Source organism: Microtus ochrogaster, linkage group LG3, assembly GCF_000317375.1.
Source record: "Microtus ochrogaster isolate Prairie Vole_2 linkage group LG3, MicOch1.0, whole genome shotgun sequence".
Taxonomy (NCBI): domain Eukaryota; kingdom Metazoa; phylum Chordata; class Mammalia; order Rodentia; family Cricetidae; genus Microtus; species Microtus ochrogaster.
Window position 1 is genome coordinate 43,861,894 of NC_022029.1, and position 20,465 is coordinate 43,882,358.

The 20,465-nt window shown below is 44.3% G+C and overlaps 1 protein-coding gene across 1 annotated transcript in view; it reads right to left on the reverse strand.

Moving 5' to 3' along the window:
• Positions 1-241: 241 nt before the first annotated feature.
• Positions 242-20,465, reverse strand: part of Cpvl (carboxypeptidase, vitellogenic like) — a 101,156-nt gene continuing 80,932 nt past the window's right edge. Inside the window, exon 12 of the mRNA XM_013351370.1 lies at positions 242-481. Coding sequence (XP_013206824.1) covers positions 371-481 — 111 coding nt within the window. The 3' untranslated portion in view covers positions 242-370. The remainder of the gene's footprint in view (positions 482-20,465) is intronic.

The following is a 20,465-nucleotide window of genomic DNA, read 5'->3' on the forward strand; positions in this document are numbered from 1 at the left end:
TCCTTCCCTTAGCTGTTTCTGGATGCCAGGTATCTTGATCAAAGCACAGGAAAGCCATTAACACAGATGTGTTATGAGACAAACCGCATTATTTACTGAACCAGATGTTATCACAAGCCTATTAATTTGTTGAACTTTCTATCCTGGGAAAGACTAGATATTCTATCAGAACCTATTCTTCCCATCCCCTAAATTTCGGAGTGATAACAAACCATAAACTCCAGTCAAAAAAAAAATCATGCATTTTCAGGGTGACTTTTATTGGTAAGAAATAGCTTGCAAATATAAAGGGATATATTTCTTATTTCTATGACATCTTTAGTTTTTAATATTTTGTGATTAAAACTCAAAGCTAGTTAAGGAAAGTAGTTTATGAATTATAAGGTTCCCATCCTCTGTCAAAGATGAACCGATTGATCATATCAAAAGATCTCAGCGGCTGGTCATGGGGCAAAATGTGTCCTCCACCTCGGACAATTACCTTAGTGGAAAAAACAAAAGAAGAACACAGAAAAATACATATTACCATTGCGTGGAAAATAGAAACTCAGATTAAACACTAATTCAGAACGGTGTGCGATGTAGTTCAACGGTAGAGCCCATCTCTGAGATCTGTCCCCAGAGCGCCAGCAAACAGAAGCAGATACAGAAGCCTGCCTTCCACAGAGGTCCTCACACTTACCTTAGAGTTCAGAGAGCTTTTTTAACTCCAGTTCTTAGATTCTACACAGTTAGCATCATCTTGAACAGGACTTCTCTTTCCCCTTTGGAGTGACTTTCTGTCCTGAATCCCTAGCTGGGAGTAAATGCCCTAGCGTTTTCTCTAATTAGAAAATTAGAAATTGGAGGCAGAAAGGTTTAACCCAAGGCCACATCAGGCTGCAACTTCTGCCTTTTAATTAGTCAGCCCAACCAGCCCTTACACTGGGAGGCTCTCCCCACTAAGTTTTTAACAGTAATAAAGGGGATATTTTTAATTAATCAATTAAAATAACAAACAGAAATCCTTGATGCCTGAAAGAAAAGATTATTTTTAAGCACTTACAGAATTAGAATATTCTAAATTTTTCTGATATCATGTTATAAAAAAGTTCAAATACACAGACTATTTTCCCAAAGACTCCTGTGCTCACATCCCCCCCACCCCCCTCACTAACATCTGCCTTCTTTGCTCTTTCTAATGCCTGACTCCATCTGGGAGTTCAGCGGATCTTGTGACATATTTCAAAATAAATGGTGACATTGGTGATGCGGGATTCCCCTCTGTCTGCTGTGAATATGTTTTATTACCATTGGTTAATAAAGATGCTGCTTTGGCCTATGGCAGGGCGGAACAGAGCTAGGTGGAAAACTGAACCGAATGCAGGGAGTAAAAGGGCAGATCCCAAACTCCTCAGCACGAGCTTACGAGTGTGTGTTTAAACACGCTGACTCCAGGCCTCTACCCTGCTGTCCACTAAAAGCAGGTTGTGTGCTTTCTTCTGTCCCGACTCTTAGCTGGGAAAAGAACTGTTGGGGCCCCAGAGGGCCCCATAAATGAAGATGAGGAGGACTGGTATCCAAGGACACATCAAAACTCCTCTCACTTCATCTGTACTACTAACTAAAAAAAAAAAAAACAAAAAAAAACGACTCATTTTGGATTCTGGGCAGCGTTACATTCTTAAGTTTCCACAAGTCTGCAGACGTGACCATGGACATGGGCTGGGACCACTGCGGAAGATGTTTTTCTGAAATCTCTTTCCGCTTTTGCTGAAACACTGACTTTTTGCTGGTGCCCGAGTCACCTGTTGGATAACTCAAATGGAAGAGAAAGTTGGCATCTCTGACCTCATAGCATGTCTGCCCTTACTATTGGAGTCAAACCCTGTTCAGCCCTGCAGCTAGACATCCAATCATTTAAGCAGTGTTAGGTTTCACAGTGTTAGGTATGGGGTTCAGTTGTCTGCGGCCCATCGCAGCAGGGCGGGTTGCTTCTCTTGCTTTCCAGCAGCATGAGCACCACTGACTGTCCAACCTGGAGAGACATACTTCCCTTTCGATTCACTGTGAAGACGTGCTGGGGTGCTGTGTATGGAGTGCTTAGCACAGTACCTGAATATACGAGGAATGGTAGTCATGTAGAGGTCCTGGGTTAGCGCTCAAGCGTCACAAAATAAATAAACATTTGTTTGCCGTTAATAATATCCATCCATAATGATCTATATTAAGCCCCTAGGATTTGTAATGGCGAGATGGCTCAGTAGTTAATGTGGGCGGGCTGTGCAATTATGGAGGATGCAGTGGAGATTTGAGCACAAATGTAACATGCCAGGCCACACAGTCCCTTCTTTTGACCACTTCCTGTGTTCCTGAACACACACACGCACACACACACGCACACACACACGCACACTCACACACATGCAAAGAAATAAGTAAATTAATTTTAAGAGGTTCCTAGAGTTAAACTATCAGCTTTAACTTGGCTACCCTGGAACACCCAGTCTGCTGGCAGTCATATCAACAATCTTGGCTTCAAAGAGTTGTTTAAGGAGAGGTTTCCTCACTTGGATGTGCATAAAAATATTTGGATTTTCCCATTCTGAGGGTCCACAGAGGGCCTTGCGCACCTGCAACAATAGCAATTCCAAAGCGGGGCTGGCGCTGTCCATCTAAGGACTGTCTGTTGGGGTCTGCTGTTCAGTACTTTCTCTTCTCTGCAGCAAAGCAGGGGATTTTCTATCCCCGCTGACACAATACAAGTACCGCATGATTCTTGTCCTCCCTGGGCGTCTTTCCTCCTCTCCACACACATGTCCTTGAGCCTGGACACCTTCCACATCCTCGCTCATTCAGTGGTGTGGAGCACAAGGGAGCTGGACATAATCACCTTCCGCTGGGATGTGTCTCACCTTGGTCCACTTGTGAGCTACCATACGTAACGAGCCAATGACATAGGGCCCAGTGTCCCTAACACTGGAAGGTAAAGCCTCTGTAGGCACAAGGCTGCTTCAGATGGCACCAAGTTCCCAAGCTGATCCACACACAGAGTTTTATCAACATCGACCGCAAAAGTAAATTTATGAGTGCTGAAAAAAAAAATAACACATTCAGGTTTCTTTTTTTTTTTTATAGCTAAGTCTCACGACTCACAAATCAAGGATGCAAGCCACTCAGCAACATTCAGAGGTGTGCGACCAAATGTGGCAGAGCTGTGATTACATATGTAAATGTGACAAGATTAATCTCAGGGCTCCCCAGATGGAAATAGCCTCATCCCCAGAAACGATGTATTTTGGGAGTTCTCAAAGCTCATGTGCTCCAGATGTTCCAGGGGTCATAAGTGTGCCGTGAATTTCAAGAGAGTTTTGCAAACACTTAAAGCTTCATTCCAATTTAGTTCTGAGAAAATGATTCAATTCTCCCTGGATCTAGAGGTGCGGATCCAGCAGGAGAGGTTTCCCAGTCGGAGCTTTTCTTTGGCTGCCAGAACACAGAGAAATTTACAATGGCCTTATGATGCAGACAGGACAGGGCAGACTCCTCAGTGGTGGGTGGGCAGGGGTTCAGGGGTGCAGGTATACACTGTCAGGGAGGGATCTGCTCCTGTATGTGCAGGAGACAACAGGTAAGCAGGCACAGCTTCTTTATGCTCACTGAGTAGTAGACCGGCAAGCACAGACTACGTGCTGCTGGGATGTGCTGGGGTGAGCAGAGTTGATTTGGGGTTTATTTTTACTTACAGGAAAATCCACTTAACCTAAAATTATATCTTTAGTCATTTTAATGTGTGCAACCCAGCCACATTTAGTGTTTCCTCTGCAATCGCTAGGTAGTTTTGGACCTATTTTCATTGTCCCAACAGACACCTCTGACTATGAATGAGAAAAGAGCTGCTCAGGAAAACCAGAGCAAAGGTCAAGGCAGGGATGCTTTGGCAATGCACAGGAGGAGTCACCCTCAGGGTTTCCCATCGTCAACCGGCAGGCTAGCAATGACTACTGGACAGGAGGCGAAAAGGGGCTTCCCGTGCCTTAGTGGATCCACACGTAGCCGTCACAGTATCATGTGTTCCTGGAGAAATCCAGCTGGGGCTTTGGTGTGGGTGTCGTCTGTTGTGGGTCTGAGAGAAAGCTGACCTCATGGTCTCAGAGGTGTGAAGAAAAACAGAACCCACTGACAACCTCCAAAGGCAAGAAATGGAGGCTTGGCACTGGGAAACAGCAGAATTTCCACTAGACCCACAGTGTCTGCAGAGGGAAAGAGCCAGAGATTCGACAGCCTCAGCAACCCCAGCAACCGGCTCCACTGAAATCCTCTCACCACTGAACTGATGGAGGCTGTGACACCCTCTCCCAGCATGCTCACACAAGGTTCACATAGGCTCACACAAGGCTAACGCATGCATACATACATACATACATACATACATACATACATACATACATACATAATAAAAACAAATATTAATAAAAAGATTTCCACCCATTCCTAAATGAAATTGCAAACGTAACAAATGGTATTGCAGTAGTTTATACGTAGGAGAAGGAAAATCTATTAGAAACAGAAGTTTATGTTTTTGGTTAGTCAACAACGTCCAGGCTGAAGCATGAATAGCAGCGTTACAACAGAAAGGCCAGGAGTCTCCAAAGCATCAGATTATTCTAGGCTGGACTTCTAGAATAAAATCCAAGGGATAGGGCAAAGGAAATAGAAAGATTTAGAGATACTGATTGATAGTTGTCCAGGCTTGATGAAAGTTACCTCTTCTCAGTTTTGGGAAGCTCCAATGCTGACTGCCCCTGCAGAGGACCAAGGTCTGGTTTCCAGGAGCAACAGTTACAGCTCTAGTCCCGGGGGAAGCTCATTCCCTTTGCTGACATCCTCAGGCACACACATGGTACATATATTCACTCAGGCATGCACACACGTATAAAAGAGATACTTTTCAAAACTATCATGGGGAAAGAAGGAGGACATTAATTATAGAAATGATGAGAACTGGAAGATGATGAGGACATGTCTTCAAAGTTCTAAAAGGATTGCCAGGCTAGCACCTCTGTACACGCGGAGACCCCACCGACGCATTTCTAAGGAAATGAGAGACTGAAAAATACTTTGGCCAACAGAAAGTCTAAAGGCTATTCATCAGACAGAAGGAAAATTATCCCTAAAATAATGGGCAAAAATAATGATTTTTCTTGTCATGACATTGGCAAAAAACGCCACTTGCACAAAGGTGGTGTAAATTGAGCGAAATAGTTAAAGGTATCCTGGGCACTTGGAGGGCTGTGAGCGTACCAGATCGCATATATTTCTTAAATTTGGATACCTGTGCATAATTCTTAGGTAAATATTAAGTGGGAAGATAATAAAAGCACATATCAGCAAATTATAACGGGGAAGATGATGGCGCTGACATAATAGAAGCTCTAAAAGGATTCCAAGCGAATGTGGAGGAGACATCACATGTGAGACGGAAAACAAACTTCACCACCACTTATTTAGAAAAAAAAAGAATTTGATCCACTGTTAAGAAATGGAAATACTTATCTTCAAAGGTTTTTATTTTTTTTTTTTTGAGTCCCATATTAGGGATCCTTCTTGTTCATGGGAGCATCTGATTAAAAGAAAATAGCTTGATCGTGGGCTCAGACCACCATCAGCACACTCAGCTTAATCACCTCGGTGACTTTACCCTTCCACTTGCCCAAGCCGTCATCCATCCCATTCTTTCTCTGCGCCCCCTCTCCCCCCTCTCCCCACAGGTAGTGCCAAACCTCTCCATTGCTCTACACACAAATGACAAGCAGGCAAGACCTTACTCGCCTTAGCGGAATGGCAAGAAACTCTTCTGGCTTTTCCCCTTTTAGGAACTCACTTTACAACAAGTTGTTTGAGTCAATTAAAAAGTAATTGAAACTCCCCTCCTCATTTGGCCTTTCTGAATCCAGTGTTTGAATCTGATATCCACAGGAGGGTAGAAAGCACCATTCAGCTCTTTATTTACCATTACCGGGTATCTTATTTCAGGATCTCCATTTGTTGCTTCTTTTGTGTGGGGGTTGGGTAGACAGAGGGCAGAGGCTAAGCAGTCAGTGCCCTCTAGCAGTGGGGACGGCTCAGTATCCTGGATATCGTGCAGCATGAGCCGGCCAACCCGCTCAGATTCTACTTCCTGCAGAAAGATAGAGGGGATGGTTCTCACAGGGCTGTGCTGGGCCCTTCCTACTGAATCAGAAAAGCCAACTAGACGCTTTGTCAGTAAGCTCCAGACTCCATGACTTCATAAGTCAGTAGCAGGAAATCAGCTGAGTTGGCAGTGACACCACTGACCCTCGCAAACAATACAAACGGAAGCCTTGAACGTGTTCTCAGACAACGGTTTTCTTACATTTTTGTCGTTCCCAGACAAACAAGGAACAAGCTAACATGCTTCCTCTTTTTCAAGGTAACCTCAAGTGTCATGGTTTGCATATGAAGTAGTCTCCAAACACTGATGCTGTTGAAGGTTAGGTCCCTGGCCCTCAGCACTACTGGAAGACAGTAAAGCCTTTACGAGATCTCAGTGGAAGGTAAGGTCACTGGAGCTGTTGCCTTTGAAGGGATATTGGAGTCTGGCTTCTTTCTGTCTTGTTGCTTCCAGGTCACCATGAGGTAAGCAGCTTTGCCTCACCACACACTCTTGCCATGATGTGCAACTTGGCCACAGGCCTGAAGATGGCGAAACAGTTGACCCCGTTCAGGGACCATGGGCAGTGTGACCATGGTTAACTCAGCAGTTAAGAGCACTGGCTGCTTTTCCAGAGGATCTGGGTTCAATTCCCAGCACCCACATGGCAACTTACAACTGTCTGCAACTCCAGTTCCAGGGGATCAGACACACTCACACAGTCGTACATGCAAGTGAAACACCAATGCACATAAGAATAAATAAATCTTAAAAATATGACCTTTGTCCCTTTCATCCATGGCGATTCTGTCACGGTGACAGAAGGCTCCCGCTATACCAAGAAACATACATTGAGACATAAATTATAAGGCCCCAAACTTTAATGAAACCTTGCTTCTAGAAATCAGATGGGCTGAATTTCAAATACTTGCAGAAAGATGAGAAGGCCTGATGCCTGTCTGCCCACACCTGCCCCAGGCTTTCTGGGGTAACAGGCAATAAGAAACTTCAAGCCTACCCACCATGTCCCGGCTGCTTGCTTCTACATCAGAGGACTCAGTGTGCTCCTCTGACTGTTAGGAAAACTTCAGACCAGACAGGATATTTCAATTTAACTGTACAATTGACCCACAGTCAACAGGTCTCCCAGAACTCACAACTGTTCCTGAGTCCCAGGGGTTTAGGGTAGAGAGCATGCCAACCGTCAAAACGTTCCTCATGACATTTCCTGAAATAAAACATTTGATCTCTGAATCCAAAACTGTAAGAAGATTCAGTTCCTTGGTTCAGCAGCCCGCATGGCAGTCACCTCTAACACAACTGGGCCAGGGACCAAGCCTGCCTTCCTCTCCCTCCCATCTCTCCCTTGTTTGTTTTCTGACTCTGTTTAGCATCCCCATAGTGATTTCTGTGACTGTTGGCTACGCTTTGAATCCAAACAACAAAAAGTTACTGTTTAAAAAGCAAATCCCATTCTTCCTTGTTACTGAAATATCCTTAATTTTTAAAACCCATTGTCCATGTGGAGATAATTCCTTAAATGTTAGATTTCTTAGTATTTATTCACTTCCCATTTAATGAAATGGTTCTCTTTCAAATTTCAATAGATTATTAAAAACCACTCAACAGATAAGAGAAATTTATACATTGTTGCCTAGCTGTAATACATCAATAAATAGATCTGTTAGCCAATGTATATTTTAATCATACACTAAATTAGTTCCCAGAGTATTAACTCAGTGCAATTTGGACAGCTTAATCTGGAAGTATTCTTTTTATGCTAAGCGGTCCTTGCTGATGAAATAGAGCCAAGTGAGTTAAGAAGGCTGCTGGAAAACACTTAGAGTCAAATTGGGAGTAGCTATTGTTTATTGTTTCCTTTGTTTTCAGGAAGCAAGCAGTGTGGATTTTTCTAACTTAAGGAAACCAAACAAAAATCAAGAATCCAGACTTTGAAAGGAGAGGATGCTGTCCTCAGCCGCAGGATAATCAAGCAAGTTCTTTCTTAACTTCGTGTTCAAGAATAGTCTTTGGGGCTGGTTTTGTTTTTTGTTTTTGTGTTTGTTTTTTTCCTCTTAGGGAACACAGAAGGGAAATAGTCTATGGCTGAAATAAAACAGCCCTTGGTGGGGAGAGAACTGGTCTGATGTCTTCATTATCTCTGCATGTCTAGTCTATTTTCTAGAAGATGCCCTGCCCTATCTAAGTGCTGAGAAGCCATCCTCTTCATTGGGAAATGTATTTAAATACACGCATGTGTAGGAGAGGAGGGGTGAGAGAGGGAGAAGGGAGGGGGAGAGGAGATAGGTCTAAGGATGAAAATGAAGGCAGTTTGATTGGAATCCATTGAATATTCACTCAGTCCCAGGGACTACGGTAAAGGGTGTGCAAATGGAGCCATGCCATATTATTTCAGTCTCAAGGGGCTTGGTGTTCATCAGAAGCTGACCATAGCGGTACCCAATGTAGTACACGCAATAGGGGGTGTACCCAATCAGAGTCGCAGAGAAAGAGCTATGCAGAGGGGCTCTTCCTGGAGAGAGCATGGGAACTGAGTTTTAATGAGCCAAGGATGGGGAGAGTATTTTACCAGCCAAAGCAGCAAGTGCCTTTTCAAGAAGGTGTGGGAACACTGTGGGGCTTGCTAGGCTCATGTGGGGAGTGACATGGTGTCATGGTGTCATGGTGTGTTGCTTTGCATCTCAGGGTTCTAACTGTGCTGGGGAGGGGAGGGGATTGAGACCTGAGCAGGTATCCTATTAAGCCAAGGGAATCGGCAAGAGGGTAAGAGGCTTTAAACAAGGAAAAGACACGACCAGACTTACAGTTTAGAAAAGTGCTGAGGCAAGCAAGGGTCAACTGATGCATTAGGAGCTGCTGGAAAAGGAAAGAAATGAACAATAGGAGTTTCAGACACAAATCCAAAACGCTCTTAAGTGGCACCGTTTAGAACACCACCACAAAGCAGAAGCGGGTTTCACTTGGGAATTTTCAGTGTGGGAAAGCCCACATGGCTTTCTGATGCTCCCCTAAACACTGCACTATTTTTATTGCTTTGTATGAATGCAGTGTTGTGCTTTTTAAGTAGTTCTCTGGGGTTTCTATGACGAGCACTGGGGAATGTATCGAATCAGGCCAATGGGCAGGAGACTACGGAGCAGATGTGAGAGCTGCCAGCTGAGGAGCGGGTGTGGGGGGAGCTGACAATGACGGCTCCCCTTACGTTCCTGGTAAGACTTGGGGAAAGGCAGAATCATGGCAGAGCAAACCAGCTGAATCATGTCTTCTTCCTGTCTGACAGACAGGAGATGAAAGTGAGAAAGATTCCGAGAGAGAAAGAGTCGGGTTCTCTCTGCTGTTGCCTAAGGCTGGGCCATAGCTGCAAGACACAGCGGAAACCTGGCAGTTTGACTAGTTGTCTCTTAGTAAAGAGGCACTGGCTGGTGGAGTTGAGTTGAGAGGTGCTGAAGGAATGTATTTCTGACCTTCTTCCCTTGAAGTCAACTTCAGCAGGGTATTATGTACAAATAAACTCACAACTGAGGCATCCTGGAGACATGGGTATGCCACAGTCAGTGCAGAGGGTGGGGACCAGAAAAGCAGACAGCAGGAGGGAAGAGTGAGAGAAAACTAACCGCGAACATAAGACACAGGAAAGACGCGAAGACCTCCCTCAACTACCCAGCTCAGGTAAGAAGAGAAAGATATCAAGGAAAAGTTCACCATGTTCAATAACCCGACCTCGTAGGCATCAAAGACACAATCCATGTGGAAGACACATGGTATTTAGTCCTGTTAACACAGGCACAAAGGATTGTGGGCAGGAATGTTCACAGCGAGACCAACTGTAGGTGCAGAGTCTCAGGAGCCACGCCAGGGCCTACCAGCAGTGGATGGGTTAATAATGCAATCACATGGTGTAGTGCAAAAGAAGAGTAGCAAGGGGCACATCACCACCTGCCAGTACAGGCTGGCACCAAGCTATGTCATCTCAAAACACACACTGAGTAGATCCTTTATGTGAAATTAAGCACAAAAGGAGCAGAATGTATATTTCTAGAGAACATATTGTATATATTATATACACATACATATAAAGGATTATTAATATAAATGAGCAAAGGAAGAGAATGATGAACTCAGAACCCAAGACATTTCCTTCTAGGGGTAGTAGGTTGGGGCTGGAACAGGGAAGGCCAAGATACAGGAATGCTGGATTTCTTAATGCTGGCAAGGATAATGGCTTTCACCTCTCATCCGTCTCACCCTTCCACAAACGGTACCACTGAGTATGCATTTAATATTTAGTTTTAGAGAGAAAAAGAAAGACTGCCTATTGATGCAGCCAGGTACACAGCAAAGAATCCATAGGAGATTTAATCTGCAATCTGAAGAACTTTTTTCTTCCCCCAGCACAGCTAGGAAGAGGTCAGTCCCTCCCCCCTCGACACAGTAGGTGGCAAGGACACAGAAAAGGACTAAAACTGAAACAAAGGCTGGAGCTGGAAGTCCCCTTGCTGCACAGCAGCTCCAGGAAGGCAGAACCGCCAGAACCTAAACCCCGGGACTCTGGCCGCTGTGTAAAAAAATAAATATTAGGAACAAAAATAAATAGTGAGATCTCTGTGCTGGAGAGGCCAGGCCCAGGAAGTGTGCTCTCTTGTTGTGAAGCTTGCTTGCTGCTTGCTACAGCTAAAATCCTCCATTCCCCTTCTTTGTTTCCATCTGTTAGGAGTTTGGTACAAATGAAAAGAAAATTAAAGGCTGGGTGCTCTTCATGTATTGTCAACAGGGATGTTTCGGATCATACATAGCTGGACCAGGAGGGACTCAGGGCTTTGGCGTCAGGCCTGGTGGTGCACATCTGTAAATGCAGCACTGGTGAGGCCAGAGGAAAGGAAGCTGGGGGCCAGTGTAGGCTGCAGAGTGAGCCCCTATCTCCGGATAAACAACTAAAACAGAAGGGAGAAGCAATAACGTATTGCTCAACTTAGACAAAATCAATGGCAAACATCACCTCAACTGTTCCTACTTCTAATGCCAATCTAGATGGCTTTCCTGCCACAGGGAAGCAATAACCAGACACAGCTCTAGGTCAAGCTGATAAACATTACGGAAGTAATTTAATCATTTGAACTTTTAACACGATATCAGTGCGTGACCCCATGACCACGGGGAGAGCTTCCTGCCCTGTGAAAACAGATTAATGCAGGAGAGGCTGCTAGGAAGACAAGGAGCAGATGCCACATGGTCACCAGGTGTTCAGTAATCAGTAAGCCTTAGCTGCAGCATCATAGAACCTAAAAGTCTGTGAATCTTTCCTTTTCTTTTAAAAACTAAATCTTGAATGGATAGTCAGTAGTGATAACACTTGTGTGAGGGAAAACAGATTATCCTCCCCAGCAAGTTTAAGAAATCTAATGTGTCCCAGGTCAGGAACCCCCTGGACAGGCTAAATAACTTGCCTGAAGTCACACTGCCAAGGAGAAGAGCAGGGACCCAACCAGGCATATCATGGTTTGGATAGGAAGTATCCCTCAAAACGTCCATGTGTTGAAGGCTTTGTCCCTGGTGGATGGATCCAATCATCAGACCAGTGATGGGGTTCAGAGAGGAAGCAGGTTACTGGGAGCATGCCATTGAAGGAGGCGTCTCCGCCACTGTCCCATGCTCTGAATCTATGCTTCCCAACACTCTACAGTGTATGCCCCCTCTTACATGTTCTACCTAACCACACATCCACAATGACAGGGCCAAGTGGTGTGGCCCAAAATCTCAGAAGCAGAGAAACAAAACGCTGCTCCTCAAATAGTTTCTCTCAGATATTTGTTATGATGAACATGAACACATTGTGTTTGTCCTTTCAGCCCCTCCCCTACGGTGTTAGCAGAATATGCAGGTATCAGGAGAAGTAGGTAGGGGCACCAGGGTAATAATTTATTTACTAGCTTAGCTCACAACTTTTCAGCCTTCCGTCACAAAAGCTAGGCTGTGATTTGGGTTTGGGAGACTCTATATATTATTTCCATAATTTAAAACAGTCTAACACATGGGTCCCTAATCTTTTGTGTGTGGGAGTCACAGGCCCCTCTGTCTATCTGATACAGGCATAATGTTTTAAAATGGGGAGGGGTGGGCTTTAGTGTCTGCAGGGAATTGATTTCAGAATCCCCTAGGGATAACAAAATCTATGACTGCTCAACTCTCTTGATATGAAAGGGTGGTTATGGCCAATATCATCCATGTACACATGTCTGAACATGCTAAATCACTTTCAAATTAGTCAAAATACTGCCATTCCCTTTTTTTTCATTTCTGTGACCAAATACTTGACAAGAAACTTAAATTTGCAATACACACACACACACACACACTGGTGTATATATATATGTATGTATACATATATATACATATACATATATATATATTATATAGTGGTTTAATCTGAAACCACTGGGTCTAGCAAGGCTGTAACTCTAACGATGAGCACAAAGCCACTTCCAGATATCAGCCGCAGTGTCTGTGACAGTGAATCTGATATAAAAACGGCTCTTCTTTCTAGCCAGGTAGCAAAAGCATTGCCAGTGATGCTGTAGCTTTTTGCCTACATTCAAAACAAAAGGAAATGCCGAATTCCATAATTCATAATGGAAGGAAATACTATTGCAGCAAAAGGTTAGTAAAAATAAAGGTTTTTTTTTTATAAGTTCAGTGACTTCTTGAATCCTAATCATATTCGTCCTAGGCTATGAGACTTTGTTGAATGACTGAGTTAAGTGAAACATTAAGTTTACTCATTGAAAGACTACACAGACTAAAACAATAGACTCTACCGCGCCTTGGGCACAGAATTCTATCAGACCTGTATAGCATTTGACCAACAATGGATAGAAACAAATTCTCTGCGCCCAGCGGCCAGTGCTTTTGCTGAGAACCCACACTCTGGATAGTATTTAAAGCAGACACTGCCCCAAAATAATCCTTTCTCTGTCAGAGAAGGACAGATACATCACTATCTCAGATCAATGAACAACCAAGCCACATAGCCGCAGCCCAGAATGAAACGGCTAGCTTTTGAGAAACGAAGCCCACGCTTTGAATAAATAAAAGGTTTTCTACAACTCTAAGTTGCCAACAGTCTCCCAGTGACTTGAGGGAACAAGGCCTGCTTGTAAACCGACAATGAACGGCAAAAAACAGGAGTTGAAAATTTAGCTTAAGCTTTGGCTGAAGATTTTGGCGAATCCAGGCTGTAGCAGCAGACTCTACTTGGGGGAGAGCCATCTCCAAATCAGATGCTCTGATCAATGGCTGGTTTTTTAGGGGTAGAGCTGTGCTCTCTGATTTCTGACTGTAAACCTGGTCAGAAAAATCAGTTAGAATTTCATAATGCCCTTGTGAATCAGAGGATGTTTGCACAGGCATGAGCCACAGGAGGCTCCTGCAAGAGGAATCCCAGGGCAATGCCAGCAGGAGAAAAAGACAGCATAGTGTCTACGTTCAGATTATTGGCTGTCCTTTGCCCCAAGAAGAATCTGGCCTTTCTCTGGGGTTTTCTTGATGAAGACAGCACAGCAGAAAACAGCCTTGTGGCTTTTAAGTGGAGACCTTAAAAGAAAACGTGACAGCCTCAATCTGACTGACCCGCTACCATGTTGTAATGAAGTCTAGCTAGGATACCACCTAGACAGCCCCAGACACGGGGGGGGGGGAGGGAAGGAGAGAAGGGGGGGGACCATGCTGCGAGTTCAACTTTAGCCAAGCTCCAGCTGGATACAGCTGTGACTGTGACCTCAGCCTATCCGGCCTGAATCGGAACCCCCAGCCCAGTCCAGTCTGTCCACATCCTTGTGATAAATAACAAACTGTGGCCTTGCAGCCCGGAGTTTTAGAGGCACTTGTCATTACACAGTAAATAACAGAAAAGAAAATATTTTCTGAAGCATCTTAGCTAGTTTTTTGCCCTGAGAGATCAGGGTTCCTAACTTACAATCTAAGAAGTGAACGCCAAGGTCCAATGCATCTTTCTTTCTGTGTTAAGTTACCTTTTATTGGCATTCAGAAAAGGGTTCGTTATGACGACCTTCATATATTGTACCTTGCTCATGGGAATCCTCCCCACCCCCGGCACTAGATCGTCTTTCTAAAGCATATTTTAGACAAAATGTGTATTAGAGCTGGGACAGATTGCATTTCACACAAACCAAGGAAGACAGCTTCCTATGTGGTCTTATACAAACTACCAGATCCCATTGTCTTGTCTTACAAAAACCTGAGAACAGCCATAAGCATTGTCATAATTAGCAGCCAGGCTAATTACGGTGACACTTCTGTCAAGAGATACAGCCAGTGGAGGTCCTCATCTGGCTGTCCCTCACAGCCTGAGCCTTTCTCAAGAGGACACTCGCTATGACCTGGCCCCATCTGATGACTGAGTGGCTGGAATATTTTGACCTGCGAGGAACATCCTGATGAAAATCCTCTCTCGGGAGCTCCGTTCTGATTTGTCTGGCCTGCATCTTATTTTTTTATTTTGTCCTACCTTCTTACTTCTACTACCATTGATTCCTAGTCCATAATCCCTAAGGTCCTTAGCACCTACTTTTGGAAACCCTACCTGCAGCTTCTGTGTTGTTTTGGGAGGAGATAAGTGTAGTAGATTGCTGTGAGACAATGGTCTGTACCCTGTCACTTGTATTTTAAATAAACGCTGATTGGCCAACAGCCAGGAAGGAAGTATAGGCGGGACAACCAGGCAGGAAGTAGAAGCAGAGCAATGAGAATTGTGGGAAAAGGGAAGTTTCAGTCTGCTAGTCATCACCCAGACACAGAGAAAGCCAGACACAGAGCAGGCAAGTGACTGCCTTGCCGAAAAAGGTACCGAGCCATGTGGCTAACACAGACAAGAATTATGGGCAAATAACAAGTTATAAGAGTTAATAAGAAGCCTGAGCTACTAGGCCAATCAGAGCATAATTACTGTGTGATTTCCTTGGGACTTAACAACTGCAGGAACCAGGCAGGACAGAAACCTCCGACTGTCAGTCGGAGAATACAGACTGCTGTATTCTTGCTTTGCGCCCACAATTGTATCAACAAATCAATGAATTGTCCTGGGTCTGGGGAACAGAGACATAGACCCATAGAGTAAGGGCACACCTCTCTACAGAAGGCAATAGAGCTGGGGGAGAGGTGGGAACAAAGTTATTTCTTAAACAAAGACTATAACAAAGCCAAGATACATTTCTGGGCACTAATCTCTGTTTGGTGATGTAGATAAAGGTATATTTGGTCTAAATGTTTGTCTTTGTTCAATGTTTTTGAAGATTGTCTCATCTTCTTTCAACTAATCAAATGTTCAGGTGGCCTATATTGCTCTTTGCCTATTTTTATCATGTCAGCACAACCGACTGCTTGCTGAAGACCTTTCTGGGGTCAGCTGTCCATAACAATCTCTCACACTGTTTAAAATTATAAAACAAAACAAAAAAAATCAATAAATTGTCACCAGGTAAATAAAGGCATGGGGCTTTGTTATTCCCTGGATGAACTCTCCTTGGGGCATTAAAATCCTCAGTTAACTTTTCTCTCCATTTAAAGACCATTCGGTGGCCATCCCCTCCTACTTTTCTGAAATATGTGTGGTCACAAAAAACAAAGTAAAGTTAAAGTTAGTTTTCAAACAGTGCAGCTGGAGTTTTCTGTAGTTATTACTTTCTGTCTCCAGGATCTGCCCCCTCCCTCCTCCTCCTAAGAAGTGCCCTTGCCTTTAGGGAACGAAGTCATCTCTGTGGTCTAGATGTACTGCCAAGTGCTATGAATGCCACCACTGCATAGGCACCCCATGGGCAGGCATGGAGCCTCGAGCCTGCTGACCAGAGTGTTCCAGCCCACTCTGCCTCACCATCCCTAAAGCATTTAAGCTCACTGTGGTGAAGTGGGAAGATCAGATGTGGCGCCTAACATTACCTACTATGCAGAGTCTTCTGAGCTTTGAACAAGCTTCTCAGGTGATGCTTGTAGTTCCTCATTTACAAATGAAGAAATATATTACCACAGATTACAGAGTAGCAAAAGGGACTTCACAGAATCAAGGATAAAGGTGTACATGGCAGGTCACAGCCCAAGGACTCACTAGTGCAGGAACATTGTTAACCATCCTTGGCATCTCCCTTGATCCTTGCCACAACCCAAGAGAACCACTGTTCTTACTCTGAGTTTGCAGAACAGGTAGTAAATGGTCAAACTGATTTCAAACCGGGTTTTTCTAACTCCAGGCTGCCTTGTACTCACTAACCACAGGACCTCCAACAGGCCCACTCCAGAGAGTCAAGCTCTGAGCCCCTGTGCTCCTTCCCTTCCTGTCAAAGGGCAGGACATGCTGGAGAAGCCCCTGAGACTGTGGCAGACCACATGTCTGAGGGCTCAGTGGGGCAAATGTCCCCCGGGGTCAGGCATAAGCTTGGCCGGTGTTGCGCTCCAGGGGCTGGAGATTCTTATGACAGCTGAGAGGACAGGCACGCTAGCATGCTTCTAAGGTGACAAGAATACACAGTGAGCAACATCTCTACCAGGCAACCTGTCCTTATGGCTTGGCCATTAAAGCTACATCTTCATCTCTACTTAGAGCTGAGAGTCGAGTATCAAGCCGGCAATCTCATACAAGTGGTGAAGTGCATTCTCACAGTAAAGTTCCTACCAGGACCCCATTTCCAGAGCCTCCCTGGCCTAAATTCATCCCACTACTGCCATTTTAAAGTTCCCTTACAGCTGTAAATACATCCTTAAAATCATTTAGTGATTTCCAACAAGCAGAGCATATGTCCTTGAACCCCCCCCTCCCACTAAGTTCCCATGACTCCCTTCTAGTCCTCCCCCAGCTCTCCTCCAAGCTCCAGACGGTGTGCTCTGTCCACCTCAGCTCTCTTATCCACGTCCCCACTTGCATTCTCTCTGGTTACTTAGCCGGTTCCAGTGTTTGTGATTTTAGCAATATCCCAGATTCCTAGTTACAGCTCTTCCTAACACAGGATGAGGCTGTCCTCACCACCAACCCAGCTCTACAGCCTTCTTAAAACCCAGTGTTCTGTCCACAGGACATCACCTCAGCCTGGGGTTCAGCCAGTGCTTTATTTATGGCAGGCAAGTCTACATTCTCCATTGTCTTCTGGCCAAGGGCACCGCTATGATTCCATCTTTCCGGCAGCAGGCATGAGGTAAGAAACCATGGGATTAGAAGCCAGGACTTTTGGAAAGCTATTTCAGCCATGGTAAGAAATGGGGATAAGGGGCAAGAAAGAGACTGTGGAGCTTTGAATGAGAACGCCCTTCATGTATATGAGCACCTAGTCCCCAGCTGGTGGCACTATCTGAGGAGGTTTACGTGATGCAGCCTTGGTGGAGGTAGTATTTCGTTGGGGACAGACGGGCTTTGCGATTAAAAGCCTTGTACCATTTCCAGTTCACTTTCTCTGCTTCTTACTCCATTTGAAGATATGAGCTCTCAGCTGCCATCACCATGCTGGCTAGTGTTATTTCTTTTATGGTTTATTATAAACTAGAACTCGGGAACAAATATTAAAGATCAAACCTTAGATAATCTCAAGTGACCAATGGACACACACCACCATCCTTCACTCCCTGGCTGGAAAAGCCTGAGCAACCTTCTGGCCCCGCCTCTTCTTCCTGGGGGCCTCTCTTTCCTGAGTTGGCCAGAGAACTCCACGATTCATTCTGACCAAATGAATGTGAACCCTGCCCTCTCAAACCAACTCCTGACTCCCTTGGACACTGGACCACAACATAGACAAAATTCCCATAACAGCGGGCTATTTGCTTCCACGCCTCCCTGCAACGATGAACTCTTACCCTTTTGGAACCATAGACCAAATTAACTCTTACTTCTATAGGTCACCATAATTGTAGTGTTCCATCACAGCAATTAAAAACCAACCGATACAGAGACGGCTTAGCTTCTGGGACTCTGTATCTGGACTAGAGTTTACCTGGACGGTAAAGTCTTTGTTCCAGTTGTAAAAATGCTACTGAACTGAGATAATCCCTCCTGTGAGACCTAAGCATGCCTCTGGGTACTGATCCTGAAAATGTAAAACACAACCAATGACTGGCTGTAATCAGGTAAATTTGATTTATTAATTATATAAAATGTGCACTCACAGAATTCTCTCAGTAAAACCTAATAGAAAATGAAAATAGACAGGAAATAGACAGGTAATCCAAGCTCTTATTTCAGTGTTTACATGGAGAATAATTAGTGTCAATAAATATTTTCAGTAAAGATTCAAAAATGGAAATGATTATTTTCTTCAAGACATTTAGCTTAATGAAGTTTAAAATAGAAACATGTTCCTCAAGCAGTTCACCAGTGTGGCTAGAATCCTGATGAAATTTTAAACATTTCTCACCTCGCTCCACTCCCAGCCTTGGGGGCAGGGACCCTTGGGGCCAGGTCCAGTAGTCTAGGCCTGTGATCTGGCTACCTGGAAACAGGCCTGAGGGTCACAAGTTTAAGGACAGTCACAGCAATGTAGTGAGACCCTGTCTCAAAATAAAAATAAAAAAGGGCCAGTAGTGTAGTTTAGAGGCACAACACTTGCCTAGCGCTGAAACAAAGACCAGCAAAGCATCCTTTAGCTGGGACGGTGATTCGATGACGTCAGCACAACATGGCCTGCACATGGCAGAGTAGTGAAAATCCATGCAGATCACCAACCCCCACATTTGGAAAAGGACTGGAGAGAGCTCAAACACTGCAGCATCTGGTGGCTTTGACTTGGCCATGTTTAAGAACAGCCAATGAAAAGGGACTAAGATTCTGTGATCCAGAGATAACATCAGGAAGAACCCAGGGTAATGCTAGCATAGAGGCTGCCTTGATCTTAGTGGAACCCTATCCTGGGGATTGCACATTACACATAGTGTATTTTCCTCCCTCCTCCCTTCCCTCCTTGTCTCTTCTTCTCCACTTTCATTTTGACTTTCAACTTCTTTCTTCCATGTGGCAATAGATAGATAGGGAGATAGACAGACAGACAGATAGATGATAGATAGGTAGATACACGATAGATAGATAGATAGATAGATAGATAGATAGATAGATAGATAGATAGATAGATAGACAGACAGATAGATAATGTTCCCACAGGCTTGCTTATAGGTCATTCTGATAGCTGCATTTTCTCAATTGTCATTCCCTCTTCCCAGATGACTTTAGATTATATCAAGTCAGAAAAAATAAAACACAACAACTTGTTGGTAGTTTGAAAGAAAATGGTCCCCAAAAGAAGTGCCACTATTAGGAGGTATGGCCTTATTGGAGTAGGTATGGTCTTGCTGGAGGAAGTGTATCACTGTGGGGGTGGGCTTTGAGGTCTTTATTTAAAGTTTCACTCAGTGTGACAGTCAGTTGATTTCCTGTTGCCTCTGAGTCAAGATATAACTGGAGTTTGTGCTTTCATTCTCAGCCTCCCAGTCCCAAGTAATCACATAGAAACTTATATTAATTATAAGCTGTTTGGCCTATTAGCCCAGGCTTATTATTAACTAGCTCTTACAACTTAAACTAACCCATTTCTCTTATTCTATATCTTACCACAAGGCTTGTGGCTTGTTACCTTACATCTTGCTTCTCCAGCAGCTGCTTCTTTCTCTCCTAACCCTGCCTTCTTTCTCTCTTTATTTCTGCTTGGATTCCCATCTATCTATATTCTATACTGCCATAGGCCAAAGCAGGCTTCTTATTAACCAGTGGTAATAAAACATATTCACAACATATAAAGGGGTCTCCCACGTTAATGTAGGGCTCTCAGCTCCAACACTACATCTGCCTGCACATTACCATGCTCCAAGATGATAATGGACTGAACCTCTGAAACTGCAGGCAAGCCACCCCAATTAAACGTTTTCATCTATAAGAGTTGCTATGATCATGGTGTTTCTTCAGAGCAATGAAAACCCTATCTAAAACACCACTCAGTGACAGCAACAACAAAGATGCCTAGATTAATACCTTGTGGTTCAAACAGTAGAACCTGCTGGAAAACAGCACAGAGGACAACTTGAAAGGTGTTAAACACAAACACAAACCACCTCAAAGCATCAGATAAACAGCTAATGTGTGACTCCTCATCACCAGGGTGCAAGAGAGGACCGACATCACAGCCTCAGGAACTCAAGGAAAACAATTAATTATCCCATTGCATGAGACATGGATTTCACAATGTGTACAGTCAAAACCAGCCTTCCATTGCATACCACACAACCACCCAATCAAGAGCAGCCTCCCATTGCA